This window comes from Solanum tuberosum, unplaced genomic scaffold (genome assembly GCF_000226075.1).
Source record: "Solanum tuberosum cultivar DM 1-3 516 R44 unplaced genomic scaffold, SolTub_3.0 scf00144, whole genome shotgun sequence".
In the NCBI taxonomy this organism is placed as follows: domain Eukaryota; kingdom Viridiplantae; phylum Streptophyta; class Magnoliopsida; order Solanales; family Solanaceae; genus Solanum; species Solanum tuberosum.
This window is the reverse complement of record NW_006239074.1, coordinates 1,029,419-1,052,344: the sequence shown is the minus strand read 5'-3', so window position 1 is coordinate 1,052,344 and position 22,926 is coordinate 1,029,419. Positions and strand designations below refer to the sequence as shown.

Sequence of the window (22,926 nt, the reverse complement as noted above, 5' to 3'; positions counted from 1 at the left end):
TTTCTTGTCAACTGCCCAACTTTCAAAGGGCCATAACTCGCTCATACGAACTCGGAATTGAGCAAACTCGGCGGCGTTGGAAAGATCATCCCACAAGCTTCACAACCATAACTGGAACTACTCCTAACTCATCCTGAGCTGGAAGTTATGACTGCTCAAAGTTGGCCAAAAACCACTGATTTCCACACTTAGCCAATTTTCCAAATTTTTCGAATCCTTTCCAAAAAAGAAAATTTTCAAATTCTAAGCCTCTTCTTAGCTATTTCAAATTGTCGGATGTTACAGTTACACCCTCCAGGTCCACTTTTAACCCCTAGAGAATGCAGGGAGGAAACAACAATAGGCGGATACACTATTCCTCTTTAAACCAAAGTGATTGTTAATTGTTGGGCTATGGCAAGAGATCCTGAAAGTTGGGACGACCCTGAAGATTTTGTGCCAGAGAGATTTGAAAACAGTTCTGTGGATTTTAAGGGAAATCACTATCAATTTATTCCATTTGGTGCAGGAAGCAGGATTTGTCCAGGAATGCAGTATAGTTTAGCGGACGTGATGTATCCCTTAGCAAAGTTGCTTTACCACTTTGACTGGAAACTTCCTAATGGAAAACAACCAGAGGATCTAGATATGACTGAAACATTTGGAATAACTGCAAACAGGAAGAATGATCTTTACTTGATTGCCATTCCACATGATTTGTCTAAATATTGACACAAAATGTCATTTATCATAGTTTAATGATGCTTTGTTTCCTATTCAGACTCTGCAAAGTTCCATTTCAATCTTTTTAAGTGTATCCCCTAAGAAAGTAATAAATCCTATCCTTCTAATTGCAAAAGAGCACTGATGGTTGAAGGCTGTTGATAATTGATCTTGGTTGGAATATGCATTCCAGAATATAATTATGAATCATAAGATCATAAATACATTTGAGTTTCATGCTATTCAGCTGTGCTTACTTTCATAAAAGAAGTAGCAATTCATTTCAATTTACAAGAAAAAAATCTTACAACGAAAAACTATGGATATGTACCTCTATACACATCCTAAGTAAACCTAAAATTAGATACAGGAAAGTTCCTAATCATGCTCCCCAAGAGTGATAGAGAAACAATGGAAACTTAACTTTATAAAGACCTTGCATCTAGAATCTGAACATTGTGAAGAAACAGCAAGTCACCCGTTGGCTTCTGAACCTTAACTTGGGTGATTGTGCTGGCATTATCCCAATAGAATGATCGAATTGGTATGAAGAAAGATGAATGTTTAGACTGTCAGCTCAGCCGACAATTGCCAGTAGGCTCTGTCTTACTGCTGGAACGGAGCATATAATAGAGCCAAATATACCAGTCAGGGCATATGCTATAGCGCAGAATGGAAGAGCTTCAGGTTCCTTAGCTGATAAAGCTGCTGTTCCGAGCCCATGAGCACTTAACACAGAAGACAAATAGTCATTAGAGCAATATTATACAGCTTTGGTCTTCTTCTATGTAAATTTCTCAAAGCATAATTTTTCTCAAACATAAAAATCCATCTTCAATTAATCAAAATATGGTTTTTCCAGTTTAACTCAAATTGTTGATCCTAGAAGAAGAAAACTTGTTTTTGTTAACTAAGGTAGCAAAAGTCAATTTTTAGAGCTATTTTTATGGTCATCTAAAGCATTTGATATCATTTTTTTTTCTTTTCGAAATGGAGCATTTGATATAACTCTTGGAAGGAACCGTTCTCTCTGCACAATGAAATGACTACTACCTTGATGCAGTTGCAATTCCTCGAGCAATAGGATCATTGAAGCCAAGTTTATCCAGCACTGCCTGAACAAAATTTGCTCCCACCAGACCAGTTAGTACAACGACAGCTGCTGTTAGGGATGAATTCACACCTGAATATCACACATTCAAGAAGAGTTCAGCATCTTTTTCACTTTCGATTACCAGATAATCCATGATTTTTGTCAAGCTTTCAGAGAACAAGATCATCAATGAGATGTTCCTGACCTTCAAATAGAGAAACAATGCTGAGAGCTAGTGCGACAGTTATGCATCGGGGTAGGATCGATATAGTCAAATTTGGCTCCAACCCAATCAGCCTTCCAATGAGAGCGGTTGAATATAGTGAAAATAGTGTGGATATAATGACAGAGGTGAAAATCTCAGCAGCATGCCGTTTAACAAGCTGAGAGTAGGAAATAGATAATTAGCATAAGCAAAAGACAGAAACAGGTGAGAAGCTGAAAGAGAGTGAATCCTCTGAAGGACCACCCATCTTACATTGGCTGCAAGAAGTCAGGAAAGTGAAGGATAAAAAGAAAAAAGTTTATGTTTGTTAGAAAAGCGAAGGACAAGCAAAACAACTCCAAAATGAATCAACCGCTTGGTTTGGAATGTCATTGTTCTTTTCGTTTCATTTGTTAAGTCATTTGAAATTTGCCTCTCTTTTTTTCTTGTTTTGTTCCATGCTTGTGCCATATACATCCTTCCTCACCAGTCACCAGTAAACATTAAAATTCTTTTATAACTTTGAATGAACTTTAAATTTCTATCCTGTTAGCAGCCTTAGATGCAGGTCATTTCTATTTACCTTTCTTTGCTTGAACATTGAGAAGGCAAAGGAGATGATGACTGATCCCAAAAATCCCATGAGAATGTCACCAGCTCCAGGATTAGATGCGGCCTTTGTAAGATAATCCCCTGAATAAATAAGCAAGGCGAAAGTACAATTTGATTAGCTGAATGGACAAATAATGTTGTTCAGAAAGTTTGACGTTTCATGCTCATAATGCTGATGTATTACGCAGGAAAACAAATGGGCAGAAATTGTGACATCTTACTATACATGTAGAATGTTTAAAGTAACAGTTAATGAATTTCGATTTCTTGAACTCTAAAAAGTTAATGTTAAGGCCTTGAGAATATCAAACAGCAAAATGTTATTGGTCTCATAACATATTATAACAAATGAAAACCACTATAATAATATACTTATTAAGATGTACAGTCTTTTGGCCTTCATCTTTTAGCATACTGCATGTTGAATAACCTTAAATAACTTGAGAGTCAAATAACTGCTTGTCGCTTAAAAGCCAAATCCTCAGGAAAAAAGTTTTATGCATTAAATCTTCCTTAAACCTCCTTTTTATCTACTACATCATGTACCATGGAAATGGCTAATCTAAGTTGATATAGCTATAGTCAAGCCAAATTTCATGTAACCAGTGTAAGAATAAGAAAGTAAATAAATTATAACATAGAAGCAAAATCTTCACCAAGAACTGGATCAAGTCCAGACTTAGAAAGGTATCCAAAAGCAATGGCTGCAAGATCTGCAGAGACTGCACAACAGATGATTGGATGGAAAACCTTCTTTACAGCCGATGGAAGCCTGAGGATATAAAACTTATGAATGTACAGACCAGATGAACAAGAAAAACGAAGAAACTTTCCATGATAAACTGAAAAGTAGATTTATTCATGCTGAGATGCTGAATCGTACCCTGATCCAACTAGGTAGCCTAATACAGTAGATGAAAGTAGAAAGGGTAAGCATGTTCTAGCACTTGTTCCCAGCGCTGTCGGATAGTAAAGTGCACCAACAAATGATGCCAAAAAGATCCCACTCCAAGTCCACATCTCCAAAGAAGTAAAAGGAGAAGGCTTTGCCATGGGCTCAGCAGGTATCATCTCGGTCTTTACCATTTTCCTCACAGATATAGCTGTGAAACCCGCAACACAAAGAGAAGCCAACCAACCCCCAACTGCAGAGAAGTCAAAATCAGTTACAGTCTGTTGGCATGAGGAAAGAGACTTACACAGAGGGAGAGAGGAAAAGGAAGGAAGCTGCATTTTTATAACCATATGTGACATACTGATTTGGTGTGATCGCGTTGTTACCTTATTTTCCCCTTAGTATTAATAATCTTATTTTACCATTTATCCTTCCTTTTTATAATAACTCTACCATGTATCGTACTTTTTTATATATAATATTGTAAGGTTACTCTTCAAATTGCTGGTGTGTGGTATTATGAAACGACGAGAAACAATACAATCTATCAAAATGGTGTATTCATTAAAACAACACATTACCAATACGTAACAATCATTCAGACAAGCTGTAAGGATAACTTGTCAAGCATCTTACAATATGCTAGGGTACAAGTTAGTAGAAACATGTTCAACTCTAAACAGGTCCTACTGAGCTCAATGTCCAAAATACTTTGTTTATTTCATAGGAAGATATTCAGTTATGAGTAACTAATAGCATTTTCTTATTCACATCGGCTTAAAGTGTGATTATTAATTAGCAACACAAGGGCCTCTAGAAGCTAAATAGGCATCAAACTTAAAGTTAGTTGATCTTAAGAGCTCTTTCTGCAAAAGAACCAAAAGCATTTCAATTTATTGTACAGTTAAGATATGGTACCTAGTATAAAACAAATCTTGGCCCCAGAAGCTGCAGGAACATCCTTGACGGCAAGAGGGAGAACAACCAAAGAAGGTACATAAAACAATGGAAGCCATCTCTGGATAAACAAAAGTGCAGGCTCAAAAAAGTTCATCAATCCTTCTGCAGCCTTAGGAACAACGGAATCAAGAATCGTTAGAACAGCAAATGTGCAAAACATTCCAAATAGAGCACTTGGGAACTTAATAGCAGCTTCCACAAATGCTTTCTTTAACAATTTATCCATAGCCAGTATGATTCCAAGTGAAACTAATAAATGCAATGCTCCAAACACCTACAGCAAAACAAACATCCAAAAGAGAAAAAAAAATCAAAACTCAAGCTTCGAATAGTAATAAAAACTGTTTTTTCAGGGAGTTGCTCGGAGGTCAAGCACTCCTCACTTCCAACACTTAGGTTATAAGTTCGAGTCACCAAGGGAGCAAAAATGGTGGGAGCTCCCACGAAAGGGGTATACAAAAAGCTAAAAAAGTAGTCTTTTACCCCATAAACTATTGCTCTATTATAGGCAAAACTGTTTTCCAAATTGATTAGTCAAACACGAAATACTACTCTCCAAAAGTACTTTTTAGAAAGCACCTAACAAAAAAAAAAAAAATTCCAAAAAACAAGCATATTTTAAAATTTTGGCCAAACATGCTATCAACAAAATTTCACAATATGAAAGAGAAAAAAGATTCAATTTTTTGCCTTGCTCGGTAACCCTGTGGATGCAACACTACTGTCTGATCCCATGGATCTAACAATAAGTCTTCTACTAGAGTGAATTCTCTTAACACCCCTTTCATGGGATTGTGTATTTTCGACGAAATTTGTCTTGATATTGACTCCATTAGAGCTCAAATTGGATTTCTGAGAAAGGATTCTAAGTGGGGTTTGTAAAGATTTGAGCTTTATTTGATAGGGAGTTGTTGGGTAATGGAAATTGGGGAGAAATAAACTCTTTGGAACAGCTGAAGCTGTCGCCATGAGGAATCTTGAGAAGAAGAGAATGTAGTTGGTCCATTTTTTGAACTGGCAAGTTAAGAAATTTGTGTGGATGTGAATAGAAAAAGATGATTCTTATTCTCTCCATCACATATAAAAAGAGTGACTCTTTGTCTCTAACAAAACTATAATCAGTTTTGTTCGTTGCCTCTTTTGTCTGTATTCAACTTTTAAAAGATATTTTTGATAAAAAAATACTTTTCTCGCATTTTTTACTAATCAATTCGAAAAACACATTTAGTAATATAAGCACACTTTTAGAAAAAAATTACAATTTTGACTTCTCGAAAACTTGGTCAAACAAGCTACAAGTTCCCTTGTTGAATCATTTCACTTGGACATAGGACCAGAGTTATTGTTATACTCTGCATCAAGTGGTAAAACTTCAAGGCTTACCAAATATGTGGGCAGCCAGATTCCAATTTTCACTTGAGAGGTAAAAAAAAAACATTTGCTCTCAATTTCAGGCAAAAATCAGGAGATCAATCATCAATATACTGGACGAAGGGATTATTCGATACATTTTGGCAGCTATAGATGGCAACTAGAGCTGCTGAAATCATAAGGTTAATAAAAAATTGTACATATTACCAGGCAACTGGTGTTTTTGCATCTATAAGAAAACACAAAAAAGAGTATCTTCATCTATAACTGATTTCTTCTGTGTATTGCTGGTTAGCGAACTTTGTTAGGCAACTCCAGAGCTCAACAGTTGATGAAGAGGCTCTATAATTTGGAAGTTAATAAGTTCCTTAACTCCTTTCTAAGAATCTTCCCAGCTGCAGACCTGGGTATGGAAGCTCTGAAGTAAACTTTTCTAATCTTCTTGAATGGTGCAACCTGTTATAAAGAATATGAAGTGATTAGCAATGGAGGCGACTATATACTAAGAATTCGCGATGCACCATATGCATGTATTCTTGAAAATCATAAAATTAGCCATGTCATACTAGCAGGGAGGATTATGGAGGCCGTTGGTTAGGGTAGAAGGTAAGTAAATAGTTGAGTGTGGTCTAGTTTCCCTTATCAATATTATTATTAGTACCCTCCTACTATCTTATTCTTCGAGGGTCTATTGGAAACAAACTCTCTACTTTCAAAAGGTAGGGGTACACACCACCCTCCCCAGACCCCACTTGTGGGATTTATATTGGATATGTGTTGTTGTTGTTGTTGTTGTTGTTGTCAATTGTCATACTAGCAGGGAGACGAATGACTCGCTGCCAGATGAAGCAAAGGGAATAACACAAAGAAACCCGGAAAAACAGACAGTGAAGCTGACTATACCTGCTTAGTAACAAAGTTGATTACATCTGTTTGGGAAACTGCACACCCGTCTCTCTTGACGACAAATGCAACTGGAATTTCTCCAGCTTCCTCATCTCTGGCTCTGAAAAATTGAATAACAACAAAGTGGATGAGAGCTAGAAGCCTGACCATGCTAAAAGTGGCATAAAGAAATGATATTATGCAATCATTCAAAGATCAGCATGGAAGATTTGGTTATAAAGAGCCAACGTGGAGTACTTTTACTGATATTGCCTCTAATATCTTCCACAAATTTTGAGTAAAGACCGGAAAATTTTATCATGCACTTGTTTCCACTACTAAATGATAACATCTTCCAATACAATTAAAATTATTAAAAATCCAAACATCTGGGCATGCTCAGAATTACAGTCCGACTCGTTTTCATTATATCTGCATAAAGGAAATAAGTAAAGGGAAAGTTCCTTTTGGTATGGTGGGACAGTTCCCATGATTCAATATCTTTCATGATTGTATAAACCAGTGACACTACTGGCTTTAGGTACAAAGTGATGAGAGCATAACTTACTACGTCAGTTTAGACACCAAAAATATGTGAGGACAACCAGATATACTCTGAGCCAAATTTATATAAGCAGCAGGAAATCAAATTTCTTCTGTAACTCGAGCAAGAGCATCTATCGCGAATTCTATTTTGAGGAAGTTCACTATCATGGTAAACCACATGAAGGAATAGTTAGATGTGATTGAAAAAAAAGAAGTTCTTCCCTATTCATGCTTCTACCAGGCATTAGATGTTGTTGTCCATTTTTCCAAGCGAGTCACCTTTATTTTGAACTTTTCATATTTGGCAGTCCCTTCTTCGGAATGAAGTTCGGTGTCATCGAAATGGTATCCATGGAGGATGAATTACTAATTTCTATTCAAATTACATGTATTCCTTTTAACAGGTTTGCACCAATATCTGAAGCACCAGTCAAGCTTACCCTATTACTGCAGCATCAATGATATCTGGATGTGACACTAATACAGCTTCTAAATCAGCAGGAGCTATCTGCAAAAATATACACAGCAAGAGAATCTATCCATCATACTCAACAAAAAATTTAAAAGAATGATTGAAATAATAATGGAAGCCTTAGTTCTCACGGTAAATTTCTGATGCTACTCAAACATATGAAGCATCAAGAAAAAATTGAACAATGAACTACAAGTCGGATCTATATTTATGAATATAAGACATCAGAAGCAGCATAACAAGTTTTAGATCTCAGAAAATATGCAAGAACTCCAATAGAAGAAATTGAAAGATCTACCTGAAAGCCCTTGTATTTGATAGTCTCTTTCAGACGGTCAATGACATAAAGATATCCTTCTTCATCAAAATACGCAATATCACCAGTATGGAGATAACCATTGTCATCAATCGTAGACTTAGTAGCCTCTAAGTTATTCAAGTATCCTGGAAATTGAAGCCAAAGACAGAATTTTTACTTACTGTTTAGAGAGCATAAATAGGTGTAAAGCCAAAACAAGATATACGGTTGGCACTTGGCAATAACTTTGCAAATCGGCTTTTGTTAAGCATTAGCTCAAACAATATCATACACATCAGAGATACACTATGGTTATATGAGCTAAAAGTTTCACAGTTTTTCACCTAAAATCTTTTTAAAAACTAAGGATGATGCATATCCACCAGAAAATATCTTACAAAATTTAGCGGCTTTGAAAATTATGTGATGATTTAGCAGCATAAAGAGCATTTCAGAATCTTCAGATAAATAGAATCAGTAGCATTAGAGAAATGAAGTACCTTTCATTACACCAGGTCCACAAAGCCAGAGCTCACCCATGCAGTCGGGAGCTAAGGTTGAACCGGTGATCCAATCCACTACTTTAGCTTGCATGTTTGGTGCTAGAAGCCCAACTGAAGAATAATTATGCAGCTTTTCAGTATTGTAACCACGTGTTCCAATAGCAGTTGACTCAGTCATGCCATATCCCTGGACAACAAATTATGACATATTTTTCTGAATAGTGAAAGCAAAACAAACAGATAATTGTGCCATTTCCATCTCTTTGGATGAGTAATGCTCCAAGTTGCAATATTCTAACACGTCTACAATTACCAATTGACTCACGGGACAAGAGAATCAGAAGAAGAAGAAGAAGAAAGTATTTATTTTTGAAGGGTTAAACTGAGGTAAAGAGCTTCAATTAGACTCATATCTAGAGCTAACATCATACAACCCAACTGATTTTTTTCCTAATGCGTGCATTAAAATATGAGACCAAGTAATCTGATCTCATCCAGATCAAATAGAACAAAAACGAAACAGGGAAGTTAAACAGATCAAACAACATAAGTAAAGCACTTCTACTTTGAACTAACTAGCAACTTTGTCTTTCCAAAATGGTAGCTACTTTGACATATGTGGTAAGATGCATCCAATTGACAGTCAATGATTTAGAGGACATACCTGAATGAAATCAACATCCGGGAGAGTGTGAACAAAGTCTTCAATGGATTTTGGGTTTACTGGTGCTGCACCACATGAAACCTGTTTCAAGCTCTTCATACTGCTCAAAGCACCATCCTTTGCTCTTCTAGTCAATGCCATTAGTAATGGTGGGACTAGGGGAAAATGAGTGACCTTGTATCTTTCAATAGCTTTCACCATCTCATCAGCATCAAATTTGCTCATCACAACAATGGTAGTTCCCAACGACAACAATCCCATCACAAAAAGAGAAAGCCCATACACATGAAACATTGGTGTAACATCCAAGTACACATTCTCAGAACTCGAATATTCATATTGTGAAGCTTCAAACCTCACAAAAGTTTCCACCATGGCTATAAAGTTCCCATGAGTCAAGATAACGCCTTTTCCCACACCAGTAGTACCAGACGAGTACAGAATTGCCGCTGTATCTTGCTGGCTTATTTTAGGTCTTGAATCCCAATTGGGATCACAGGAAATCAGCTCATAAAAAACAGAACTTTCACTACAATTCGAACCAGAAACCAAAATTTCTGGCACCCCTATAACTGGAATATCTAATGTAGACAATTTATCAACTTTATCACAAGTACTAAATGCCAAAGTTACACAACAATCAAGGGCTTGCTTCTTTATCTCTAACAAATTACTTAATGGATTCATAGTAGTTGCAATTGCACCAAGAGCCAAAACACCCAACAAAATAACAGGGAAATAAATGGAATTAGGGAGTAGAATCAAAACAACATCACCTTGTGAAACACCCCTTTGATGAAGACCACTAGCCATAGACTTAACCATTGGGTAAAGCTCTGAATAGGAAATTGAAATGCCAGAAGTTGAGTCCACAAGAGCAGAAACCCCACCATTTTTGTGAGAAAAAATGAAGGAAACAACATCAAGAAAAGGGTCTTCTGGCAATTTTATGGAAGGGTACTTGCTGCTGTATATACCAGTTTCAGCACAGTACCAAAAGGGAAATGAAAGGGTTTTAGAAGGGTTTTTCTCAACTTCACCATTCCCACTTTCTTCACTCTCTATGACATGGGAGTTCAATTGGGTTTTCAAGAATGTTGCCATTTTGATCACAAGAAAGGATTAATTAGTGTTATATGAACTCAAATCAAGAAAACCCACTCCACTGCATTTATAGAATAAAACAATGTAGGCTTTGCCATCTTAGTAAGTAGTAAAAATTAGCACTTTACTTACCAAGACACAACACAAAAAATCTAGTCTTTGCCCTCTTATTGTAAATATCTGATGATTAAAGTCACCATTACCAAATCTCCATAGTTAGGCTCCCAAACATTATTTTCCGTATCCAAGACGCGAACTCAGAGATTTGAGTAAGGGAAAGTTTTAGAATCTATTTCTATATAAACCTAACATTTTCTAATTATATGCGATAAATTTATATGGACAGTATGTCCCTTATGCTAATAACATTATTATTTTATGTGACAAAATTATGCTCTCTTTTTTAATTGGAATATGAATCTAACTTTATACTATATCGTTCACAATTTTCACATATTTTTGTGACTTTAAAAAAAGAATTTTTTTTTTATGACAAGGAAAACCCGCAGCTGTTACCATTTTGGGTGCGCACAGGGTAAAATTCTCGCTCCTATGCAATAGCTCACAAACCACATAGGAGAGGTAACCCGCACTAGGCAAGCCCGGTGCGACGAGCTCGACCCAGAAGGTAAACCTCTTGCTTTCGTTGGCAAGGGGTTTTGAACTTGAGACCTCCAACACGGAAGTCCCAAGCCCAAACCACTGGCCACCCCGAAGGGTCTTTAAAAAAAGAATTAAAAAAACACATAAAATTGGTTTAAGAAAAAAAAAATCAGATTTAAAAGAGAATGCACTAATGAAAATGTAGTTGGATATGAAAAGTTCACATTAAAGCCAACTTATATCTAACTTTTGGTTTCTTAGTTTTGTTTGTACTTAGAAAATGAGGGTTAACGAAAACATTTTGTATGACAAAATGATTGTTTGAAAATGTGTGGGTTTTAACTTTTATATTTATATACATTCGATAAATAAACAAAAATTATCTAGAAATATTAAGTTATAATTTAAACAAGGGATAAGGGTCTAAAAAATACCCCAACTTTGGTCGGATTTGCTGTTGCGATACTAAACTTTCATAAGGACCTATTACCTCCCTAGACTATTTAATATCATATTTTTTACCCCTGAACTATTTAATAGTGTATTTTAAAGGTATATATGTGCCCACGTGGACACATTACTATTTATAATTTTACATTATTTTTTATGTCCACATGGGCAAATATATATGTTTAAAATACGGTATTAAATAGTCTAGGGAGGTAATAGGTCCTCATGAAAGTTTAGTATCGCAACAAGAAATCCGACCAAAGTTGGAGTATTTTTCAGACTCTTATCCCTTTAAACAAATACTATAGAAATGACGGTGGATGGTGGGAAGTAGGGATATTCACTGCAAATTGAAAAATCAATTGATTTGATTTTGCTTTTTAAGTTTAAAAATCGATAAAACTTGGTTTAATTATGGTTTTAAACAAAAGATAATTAAAATAACTTAATCAAATCAATTACTCTTTTTGTTCTTTTTAGTTGTTATAATTTTCTTTTTGAGAGTCAAATGTTATAAATATTGACTAACATTTTAAGATGTATTCTTTTATTATATTGATATGAAAAAAAATTGTAACTTAAAGTACTTCTCTTATATTTTTTATTACCTAATTTTTTATTTTAAAATATTATATTAATGTAATCTTATTTAGTTCTGAAAGTTAGTCAAATTGACTCTTGAAAAATGTAACATGACAACTAAAAAGAAATCGGTGGAGTGTATTTCTCCCTCCCGTTTTAATTGTCATAGTTTTTTTTATAGTCAAACGATATAAATTTTGACTAACATTTTAAGAAAAAATGTTACAATTTATAGTACTTTCTATATAATTTTTGAATATCTAAAATTTTATTTTAATATATCGTATTAATGTAATCTAATTTAAATTTTAAAAATTACTCAAATTGATTTTGAAAAAAAAGCAACATGACAACTAAAAAAGGACAGAGGGAGTACCTATTTTAAAAAAAATGTGTGCATATTTTTATATATACTGACTGTATGTGCATATTTTTATATAATCTCTTTTTAGAATTTTACGGTTATTGATATTTTTTCCTCTTGCTTTAATCTATTCTTACTTTAACTAGTAGTTTTTATCTTGAATTCTCGATAAATTCAAAAATACATTTCATGTTTAAAATAATTTGTTTTAGTTGAATTCTTGATTCACTAGCGTTTAATTCAATTACCATCAATAGTATTATGTTGTATTCTAAAAAAATTCAACAAGTACTATAATATCAATAAATCCATAAATTTTAATAGTACTCAGTACTAAGAACCTTAAAAGTCGAACCCATCAAGTTAAAATTCCGCTGATACACCTTTATATTTCACACCTGCATTTACAAGGTCTAAGACTTTCCTACCTCACCTAGATTTCTTCTTCTTAACAAACAAAGAGGAAAACAAGAACATGTATTAACACATCTCAAAAAACTTGTAAGAAAATTAAAGAAACTCAAATGCATTTACATTGGTGGCCAAAAAAATTACAACTAGAGGGGCATGACCTGTTTAGCAAAATGTTAAACTGGTCTTAAGTAAGGTGGTTAAGGCAATTGAGTTACTAAACATCAATCAAACTAAGGATTAAACCTGGCATCAATAATGATATCCGTTATGCTGATATTGTGAATCATGGTGATACTGTGACTCGAAATCGTAGTGATATACATGACTGGTTTGTTCGTATTCGTAGTGAAACAAGTCACCTGGTTGTCCAACTTCATAGTGCTGGACGTTATGAGATGTTTGAGACGTCCCAGATGGCTCGACTTCCTTATGATCTTTGGCATCATGAGTTGGGGATGGAGAGCTGAGTTCACTCAACGGGGGGCTGGGGCTGTCAGGAGGAGGCTTTTTGTCGATTTTAACGTCCTCCAGTTCAATCTCTTCAAATGAGTGGAATATAGGATGTAGATATGCATCAGCCAAGTATGCTTTCAAGTTGGAGTCAGATTCAGAAGATCGGTCTTGCAAGTCCTTTTCCATTGCTTCCTGAAAATGATCATGGACATAGGAGAGATGTGAGATGTTATTTCGTTACTATTTGTTGACGATATAAGTACATAGACTAGTGTATGTTCTCTCTATCCGCTTAAGCTTTTAGACAAAGTTCTCTCTAATTAATAAACAAAAGTGTGTTCCCTCTGTCAGCTAAAGCTTTTAAATGAAGTGGTCGCAAGATTCATCATGGAGAAATATGAAGAAACGGAAGCATGTGTTATATGCCAGAAATGTGTTGAGAAAGATGTAATATATGACTAGCAAGTGAAGGTTACCTCAATGGGATACTTTCTGAATGCAGGTTCAAATCGACTCTTACAATACTTATGAAATGTTAAGGTTAAAACAGGCAACACCACGAGGAACGGGGTGGACTTTGCAGCTTTCTTTGTGCTCAACAGACCCATCAGAAGCAGTTGAGATATTACTAAGCTTGCTATAATGCGCCCATGAACGTGGGGCCAAAACGCAGCACAACTTTCATAACGTTGGTTGTACACATTGATTACCTGTATAAAACAAACTAACAATCAGAAATCATGGATGATGAATACACCATATAAAGCTATGTTCTTGAAAAAGGATACTATTTCGTCCCTATATTGGACTATTTAACATCAAGCAACGGAAATTGAGACTCGCACAATTTTGCAGACCCTTATTTTAGCAATATAAAGGACTCATGATCCAGAATTAGTTTTCCATCATACGTAAATTTTAGAGATTTTAGTATTGCTGGTTTGTTCACACGTGCTTTGTTTTGTATTGTTTTACTAACTTTTACGTATGAGTGAGATTTTAACCTTTTTTAATCATAAATTGTTTTCATCACTTTCTACTGAAACTGATATTCCTTAAGTTAAAAAATGAAAAGCTAACGTCTCACTTTATACTCCCATGAGTCGTGGACCATGACTTTTTTTGTTTCCAACCCAGTGTCCGGTACCTGCTTTGGGGCATCCAGTTTCGCACAGGGAAGTCCTACTTTGAGTGTAACACACTCCCTACCTAGGCAACTCCATTCACAGGGATTGAACCTGAGACCTCTAGTTAAGAAGATAAGGGTATACTTACTACCCCACCACAACCTTTAGTGGTATTTTTATTGATCAGTCACCTTATTGGTCCATGATTAGAAAATGACTTAATAATTCTTATGATAAGTTGAAGTAGTTGAGGGATATTCTGTGCTTTGATTACGTCAATCTTATCTGTATCAATATTCACAAAACATATTAAAGGATATTCTCATTGAAAATCCACAAAGGCTCATTTTTTGTTGCATAGATCATTGAGTTTAATGTTACTCTTTTCTGGTGGCATTCATTATTTAGAACATTTTCCCCCTAATCCTTCTATCTTTTTCTGTACCAATTCTAACTTCAATAATGTAACTAATACTTCTCCATACAAAAGGAAATTTAAGTGACAAAATTTCCCTGTATATATTCATAAAATGATAAAACGGTAACATGGGTATTGTTGTGAATACTCGAACTACATTCCCCATATGATGCCACACAAATCTTTAGGTTACTCAAAGTTTGATCACTGATGCAATGAATTGCTCTTATAAATTGCTTTCAATACAAAAAGAGCTACTTCCAGCTATGTGCTCTAATAAGGTTTATAAACAAATCGACAAGTTAAAAAGAAAACGAATAAAAGGATAAGGACTAACCTGATGACGGTAAACGAGATAAGCAAAGGCAAAGAAGATCAGTATGAAAGGAAGAAGGATTGGAGTAACCACAGCATATACTATTCCCAGAAGAAAGTATAGTTGAAGACTTGGAAGTGTCTCGGGAAAATCTACGCTCCCGGGGTCCATTGCTCTCTCCACATCCCTTTCAGTTTTCACAAGGAACATGTTCTTAAGATGAAAAATAACCAGAGGTTTCAATCTGAGAATTTCACCAGCAATACCAGCCCAACCATCAACCATTATATATGTCATAAAGAAAGTTGCTTTCATTGGTATTGATACCCCAATATTTCTCGGTATCCTGCATGAAAGAAAACAAAATGCTATAGAACTCCAAACTTCCTCAAAAACAAATGAACTTATGTCTCAGAAAAGTGCTGCTTTTTTCATATTTATAGACCTAGTAAAGAAGCACTTGTTTATTCCTTTTGTCGAAATAACAACAAAAATATAGTACTCCTTTTCTCCAAATTTGCACCCTTCAAGTCTAATGCATTACTAAGTAGTTTCTGTATTTTAAAAGGAAGTCCATCTAATTTAAACTTTTGAAGAAAAAGGTAGCAACTTAAGCTGGATATCCATCTATATTTATTTATTTTAAAATCAGATCGCCGTCTATAAATTACATGAAGGGGCAGAAAAACAAATGAGAAACAATACAGATGATGATCTTTGAGTTGCATATATTCTCTTTCAAAAGGGGCAAGATTCATGAGGTCCACAAGGCTATGTTGATGTTGGCTATAAGATTGCCCGAGTTCCATTGCAAACTCAACATTTGTTCCATTCTGATGCAACAATATCGTCAAAGTTATTGGAGGTAAAAGAAATAAGGAAAATGAGAGCAAATCAAGAACTTTAGAACATTCCAAAGATACAAGAAAGTTAGTGTTAACCTAAGCTAGTGTTGTTCCTTTCTCTTGGACCATGTCTTGGTCAACATTCAATAAAGTTCTAGTTTCATATTTCTCACCCTTAGGCCTTAACCATTGTGAGAACTTTTATAACATAGAAATATGATTATCACATCATCAAAGAATGAGGTTAACATTTATGTCCCACCACGCATAGGCATACGTCTTTCATTGAGGGAGCAAATGGATCTATCATGTATCAAGAACACATGAACATAGTGCAATCATCATAATTTCTGAACTATGATAATGGACCTAAATAACCATAAAGAGTACTGGTGAGTTGCGGAAAATCACCCAATGATATAGTAATCCAACAGGTTTTGAGAGAGAGAGAGATTACTGGGTAGCTGATTCGTGAAGAAACGCATGAAGCTGCTGGAAAGCTGTCCCTGCTACTATGCTCCCCAGGAATACATTGACCAACATAAAATAATAGTATTTTGCAGCTGTTCTCCTCTCAAGCACTGATAACGCCACATGTCCCTCAATCTTTGACATAAACATCAGAATGGCAGGAAGAACAAACAAGAACACTTTAAGAGCCAAACCAGGAAGAAAACCCTGTAGAAATGACTTGATAACCTTCCTGCAAGCATTTAGAGAAATTTTGCTTCACAAGAAACTCTTTAAATACAATGAGTGCTGATATGAAAGAGAGTTATAATACTAGTAAATAGAAATAGAAGTAACGGACTTAGTCAAAACTCTAAAATATATAACAAGCATATCTGGATAAAGAAAAAGCTTTTTGACACCTAAAAGGGAATCTAATGATAATAACTGAAGTCCTCTCTTTTTGTCTGTCATACTACGTAAACTAGAATGCTTAATACACAGCAAAATAAAGTGGTAGATTAAAGCACAATGTAGTCTCAAGAAAGTTGCTTAGACATTCATCAAGTCTACTGTGTCTTCAATAGCTGAAATCTATCTGCTGAGATCAAAAGACGCAGCAGTCAGACACCAAGTTCATTTTAGATGGCATTTATTAAGGAGATCAAACCAGCTGATTGGCTAAAGTTTTACAGTTTCTTAGTACCAGCAGATAAACTGATGAGAAAATCTGGACTATGACAATCTGAAATAGGAAGATAATCCATGTTGGAGAAGGTCCGGAAAATGCTAAAAAAATTTAAAAGTCAATAGGAGTATCATATATGAATTTAATGCAGATTGCAGAGTAATGAATATTCATGACAACTATGGTTGCGAACTTAAACACACACTAATACCGGATGTGGCACTGCACACTGATATTTCCTCATTAAATCAACTTTTCACATAAGGCATGAATGAACCAGATTACCGAAATACTACTCTATTCCAAAGCAAGGACATTATGCATTCTTCTTTGAAAGCAGAGAAAATGTTCTTACCATTCAATAAGTGGCCTGAGGAAAGGTGCAACCTTTTCTAAACCTTCCAGATTAGCCAACGATTGCACAAAGGCAATAGGTATCATGTAAAAGAATACCAAAGCAAACACTGCCGCAGAAATCAAAAGCTTGCGGAGGGTGAGAGAAAAAAAGGATATAGACAGATTGCTCCAATATATATCTCGTGGTTCAGGGGCCCAATTAGTAAGCCACAATGTTGGGTTCTTGCTTTGCTGTGTTTGTGCACAAACAGCTGCCCCGCATCTTGAATTAAACGATACAAAGGCAGCTGGCATGATAGATTTTGAGTCCTTGAGAATGCTTTCACGTTCCATTGTCAACTAGAAAAAGAAACATAACTAACAAAGGATAAGTAAATTGGAGAAAAGGAACCTGTATTAAAGCTCAACTTAAGATGTTCCTCTCCTTTCCAAAGACATATGTTGGGGGAGGAAGAAAAAGGACGACTTTATCCAACCAATGTAATAAAGATGTCAATTTTAACGTCTCAACAAAACAAATATAATAAAGATGCTGACTAGAATTTTCATTTGGTCAAGGACAACAAATAAGCTAATCAAACTAGCTACTAAACTCACTCTTCTATCAAACTCCTTAAGCTGCTGTTTGTAGTAGTCAATGGAATCAACTCTCTCGCCCCAAAGACCAAGGAAGCCTTTCTGCAGAAAAGAGGAGATATGACATGCTGTTAAAACATTAATGAAGTATAAAAAGGATGAAAACCACAGCATGAGAATTTTTTCTCTTTTTAAAAAAAGGGTAGCAGTGCCATGAGAAGTTCAAGCTAAAAAATGTCGCTTTTCCTGAGTTCTATCAGCTAAAAAGTACCTTTGTTATTGGCCTCTTTTCTGGGTTTCTTTCAAACTTAAGCTGGTTGTAGTCCAGCCAATTTTGAAGCCTAGCCCTTTTTCTGACAAGTTTGGCGAACTTGTTGGCATTGTAGACAGCCTAATAAAGATAAGACCAAAGCAATCACATGAAGTAAGCAATTCCAGCTCAAGAAGAGTTAGCAATACTAGGTAAACACCTTCTCACTAAAAAAAAATGACCAAAAATTATCCACTGTAGAGTGACATGTTACCTGGTGACAAAGATAGTCGTCTGGATGGTTCTTCTTAAAGAAATTTTCAACACTATCTGTTATTGCGCGTTTTGATTCATAAGGAACATTCCTAACCAGAACCTGAAAGGCAAGATATAAAGGTTCATTGTAAAATGGAGAGCAAATTTTCTATCCATGATTGGTAAATTCTTCAGCTCATGGATAAAGAACATCAAACTTAAGAACAAGGAAACCAATCCCAAGTTAACCCACCGTGAACTGTTCGGCATGCCTGTCTTGTGAAGCCAAAAATTTTAATCTCATCGCAGCTACTCTACCATATTCCTTGTACAGCATAAAACAGGTCCAAAATGTGAATAAGTACTCCATTGCTATGTGGACAAAGAACCTGATTCATGTGAACAACCAATGCAGCTCCTTTTTAGCATAAGATCCAACAGGTATACACACAGAACAAGAAAGTTCAAACAAAAAGAGGACAAGACAAATTACAGTACTATTTGTAAGTTACCCTGTACATTTCTTTGTTCCTCTTGACAATATGTCAACTACTCAACATTTTCCTTCATTTTTTACCCTTTAGCAGAACATAAAAATGCATGCTGATACAAAACAAGTCAATATGTGTTATATCATTGTTTCTCCAGGTCTGAGAGTAACCATATCGACCCTCCCTTACGGAAATAGGGCAGCCCAGTGCACTAAGCTCTCGCTGCGCGGAGGGTCCAGGGAAGGGTCGGACCACAAGGATCTAAGTATGCAGTCTTACCCTGCATTTCTGCAAGAGGCTATTTCCACAACCCGAACCCGTGACCTCCTGGTCACATGACAGTAACTTTACCAATTCCTTCCGAAATATCTCCAGTAATATTTTCTCGTGTCTGCAGGCAGTTTCTTGCTGAAATAAGTCCTGCCACTACAAGCACATTGACTTCAAAGGACTCTTCTATCACTCAACCTCCAACTTTCTCAAATTCCTTGACCGAGTAGAAACATGGTCCAAAAAGAGAAATTAATGCAGATGAAAACTTCCAACCATGTTATATGCACGCAATCTGGGTTTTCTTTTTTGGCCAGTTAAATACATAATTCCAGCAAAAGGATGTTCCAAAGACTAGAAGCCCATGCATGAATTCTAAAAGAAAACAGTTTTAACACATAAGTCATACTGGACCACAATATGAAAACAGTAGGCTTGTTTTCTTGACCTTACAAACCAGGAATTAACTAATCAGGCAGTCGATAGTTGACTAAACCGAATAAGTATGCTAGTATATTAAATCAAATCTGTCAGCATGACCATCAACTTGAGCAGTTGGATGAAGTGAAAACGTTGAATTACAGATGAACTCAAAACCAGATGGTATGACAACAAACCTCATGACAGAAAACACTGGGAAGTGGGAACCACATATGAAATGAAATTCGCATAATGCCCAAAATCACTAGCTTGGATCAACATTAGTTCAAGGTGCTTTCTACTAGCAAACAAGCCCGCCCACCCTTTAGAGGCTCGACTTTTCTAAAAGACAAATTGAAGCATCACCCTTCTAAATCTCTGAAAGAGCAATGCACACATAATTTACATTTGGCTCTTAAAGATGGAGCTTTGTGAAAACTATACCCTTTTTAAGGAACATCCAAAAATATATGCCCCTTTGTTTTTTAACATACTTTTGGTGCTCCTCAATAATCTCCCTGATAAGTAAAGCTTCCTCTGTATAATACTAAGCTTTTAGACAACAGATATCAGAGATCCAATAACAAAATATAAGGAGAGGAATCAGAGTAAGCAATGGTAGAAGCGCAAATTTAGCTTTCATCATTTCTCAGAAACATATATACACGCATGCTAAGCTGCTCAGACTCTCCAAAGTTGTTGCCGCACCCGTGTCGGATGCTCCAAAAATGCACTACTTTGGAAGGATCTGACACGCACCCGATGACATTTTTGAAGAGTCCAAGCAACATAGCAGGCATGTGATTATTGTAGATCATATGAGAGATAATGATTCAAGAGTAGACTTACTTCAAGGATTCGGGCTTAATATTGGATATAGAGAGCTTATCAATATCACTGACGACCAAATCTTTGCTGAGGAAAAACAATATCCCATCTGACACGTTAACTGGAATAAGAACCAGAAGTGCCACAAGTGCAGTTGGCACAAAAATCTTCAAGCTGTCAAAGACAAGAATGCAGGTATATAATTAGATTAATTTAAAGCAGCAGCTTTAATTGAATCTTAAGAGCTAACCGATATGAGAAGTCATGAAGAAAAAAAAATATTTATACAAGGTAATATGCATGAAAGTTTGGGAATTGGTAGACTGTTTATACTATTTTTTCAGTTCACTCTAAACTACACTATCTTATGCGGTCGAATATGATAGTAACTTGTTAGCTAAACTACAAAAAAAATGGATCAGACTCCAGATAAGGCAAAAAATTCCAAATCAAGCAAACAAATTAACTGCCACAGAAATTCTTGAGCTAGGAAACTGCAAAAGGTACACTTTAACATATAGAGATTTTCATTAAGTACTCCCTCTGTCGCAATTTATGTGAAGTAGTATGGATTATGAGGGTCAAAATACTTAATTTTGAGTATCAATTTGGGTATAGAGTCCTCAAACTTTCTAAAATAAAGTTCACACATTTGAAAATTACCCGAAAAGTACTACAAATTAGTAGGCCAAAATTGAATTGGGGAAAACTAAAGTAAAAATTCTGATTGAGGATTTCAGAGTCTATCTTCATATATGTAATTCTAAAGCAAAGGAAGGGAAACCAAATTAAGTAAATTCTGAAACTTTTCATCAGAAACACCATTGAAATTGATCAATTGAAAAGGTATAACCCCAAAGATTGGATTTTTACACCACCCCAGATAGAAAATTTCCAGAAAACATAACAGCAAGATTAAAAAGTTGACAACTTTCAACATCCCAAAACAACATAAATCAAGAAAAGAGAGTTTTTTTTTTCCATACCCAAGAGTGTATATCCTCAAGAAAACAGCAGAATCAAGTCCAGCATGTTCAATAATTTGAGCTTCACTCATCTGCATAGCTTGAGGCATCCAGTTAAGGAAAGTAAGATAAGTCTTGAAATTGAGATTAACAAACTTCCCCACAAAATTCCCAACATGCCTAGGAGCACTCCTCTTCCCATTAATGTACCACTTTGGGAAATAAACCCTGTCATTGATTGGCTGAAGTCTAAGAAGAGCAAAAGCCAACAAAAATGCAAAAGCACCAAGAATGTTGATAATTGCTGAAACCCCAATATCACTAAGAGTTGCCATAACCTTAAAACAATGAGAAAACAACAAGTAACAGAAGTCTAAAGCAGAAACAAAAGTTGGCTTTAAAAAGGAAAATTGGTATATAAACAGCAAGTAAATAAAGAAAAGAATTTTTTTTATTTTTGGATATAATGGGAGTTTTATCAATTGGCAATGGTGATGGCCTACTACTATATCATTTTTTCAATTTTCAATATGATGATTTGTATCTTTGTGGGTTCAAGAAAAAATGGTTCTTTTTTTTTTTTAGTATTGGGATTCTGGGCAACTCTAGAAAAATGAAAAAGAGACCCTCTGAGTTGTTTGCTGACTCAATTGACTTCTGGTTTTGTTCACACGATTACCGTATATCGTCTTTATTAAAAATAGATATCTTTAATATTTGTCGTTTCACATAATCAATACAAAAATAACATTATTCTTTTTATTTTGCTGTTGAAAGTTATTAGCTTGAAAATATAAATTTAATCAGATTAATTTAATTAATTTATGTTCATTTATTAAAAATTTAACTTCAAGAGTACACTATATAAGGATAGTAAACTTACATAGTTTCTTAAGCAACGTAAAATTTAATATGATGACATATGAATAGAATTGGAGGGAGTACTTGATCAATACGGATTCAATATTTGAACTTTACGACTTTTAACGAAATACTAATAAATTAAAATATATTTGAACTATTTTTTAATTTTTTAAATTATTGAATTTGATAGATCAAAATTGAGATGGTCGGTCAGTATGTGTTACCTTGTCTATTTTTTGTTATATGTGCTATTTTCGGATAAAAAGTAAAAAATAAATTAAAAATTATAACATAAATTAAACATATACTTCTATATTATGTTTTTAAAATTTTTGGTAAGTCATCAAAATTGGTAGTTTTCCATGTTACCAGTGTTTATTGACTTTGGAACATGAAAGATGGGTATTTTTCCTGTTATAATAATTATTACAAATCCCAGATTAATCGCCGAAATATTGGCTTCATTTAAGCACTCATCATAAAAGTTCTTTTAATTTTTCTTGTTTCCATTAAGTACCTTTTTATTTTTCTGATAAAGTTCTCTTTTATTTATTATTGTCCTTTTTTAAAGAACGTGCTCAGATTCCACAAGTCACTGTAAAGGAACAATAGAAAAATAAAAAAAACTTA

At 35.0% G+C, this 22,926-nt stretch overlaps 3 protein-coding genes and 1 pseudogene across 3 annotated transcripts; 1 reads left to right on the top strand and 3 right to left on the bottom strand.

Moving 5' to 3' along the window:
- LOC102590440 (premnaspirodiene oxygenase-like) overlaps positions 1-860 on the top strand; it is a 5,988-nt pseudogene extending 5,128 nt beyond the window's left edge.
- Positions 861-5,545, bottom strand: LOC102590122 (plastidal glycolate/glycerate translocator 1, chloroplastic). Its single transcript, XM_006352858.2, has 8 exons — positions 5,158-5,545; positions 4,426-4,741; positions 3,496-3,757; positions 3,269-3,384; positions 2,584-2,693; positions 2,001-2,178; positions 1,756-1,885; positions 861-1,430 (listed from the first exon to the last, which is right to left on the bottom strand). Exons 1-8 carry the CDS (start codon positions 5,434-5,436, stop codon positions 1,280-1,282), a joined length of 1,542 nt encoding a protein of 513 aa, XP_006352920.1. The 5' UTR covers positions 5,437-5,545; the 3' UTR covers positions 861-1,279.
- A 370-nt stretch (positions 5,546-5,915) lies between these two features.
- LOC102589793 (4-coumarate--CoA ligase-like 6) lies at positions 5,916-10,610 on the bottom strand. The gene is made up of 6 exons (XM_006352857.2): positions 9,207-10,610; positions 8,540-8,729; positions 8,040-8,185; positions 7,710-7,777; positions 6,742-6,844; positions 5,916-6,294 (listed from the first exon to the last, which is right to left on the bottom strand). The coding sequence occupies exons 1-6, from the start codon at positions 10,308-10,310 to the stop codon at positions 6,181-6,183; spliced, it is 1,725 nt and encodes a 574-aa protein (XP_006352919.1). The 5' UTR covers positions 10,311-10,610; the 3' UTR covers positions 5,916-6,180.
- A 2,055-nt stretch (positions 10,611-12,665) lies between these two features.
- On the bottom strand, positions 12,666-22,088 carry LOC102589464 (CSC1-like protein At1g32090). Its single transcript, XM_006352856.2, has 11 exons — positions 21,454-22,088; positions 20,489-20,641; positions 18,712-18,847; positions 18,478-18,579; positions 18,225-18,344; positions 17,975-18,055; positions 17,376-17,716; positions 16,340-16,585; positions 15,059-15,383; positions 13,653-13,886; positions 12,666-13,368 (listed from the first exon to the last, which is right to left on the bottom strand). Exons 1-11 carry the CDS (start codon positions 21,765-21,767, stop codon positions 12,973-12,975), a joined length of 2,448 nt encoding a protein of 815 aa, XP_006352918.1. The 5' UTR covers positions 21,768-22,088; the 3' UTR covers positions 12,666-12,972.
- Positions 22,089-22,926: the final 838 nt, after the last annotated feature.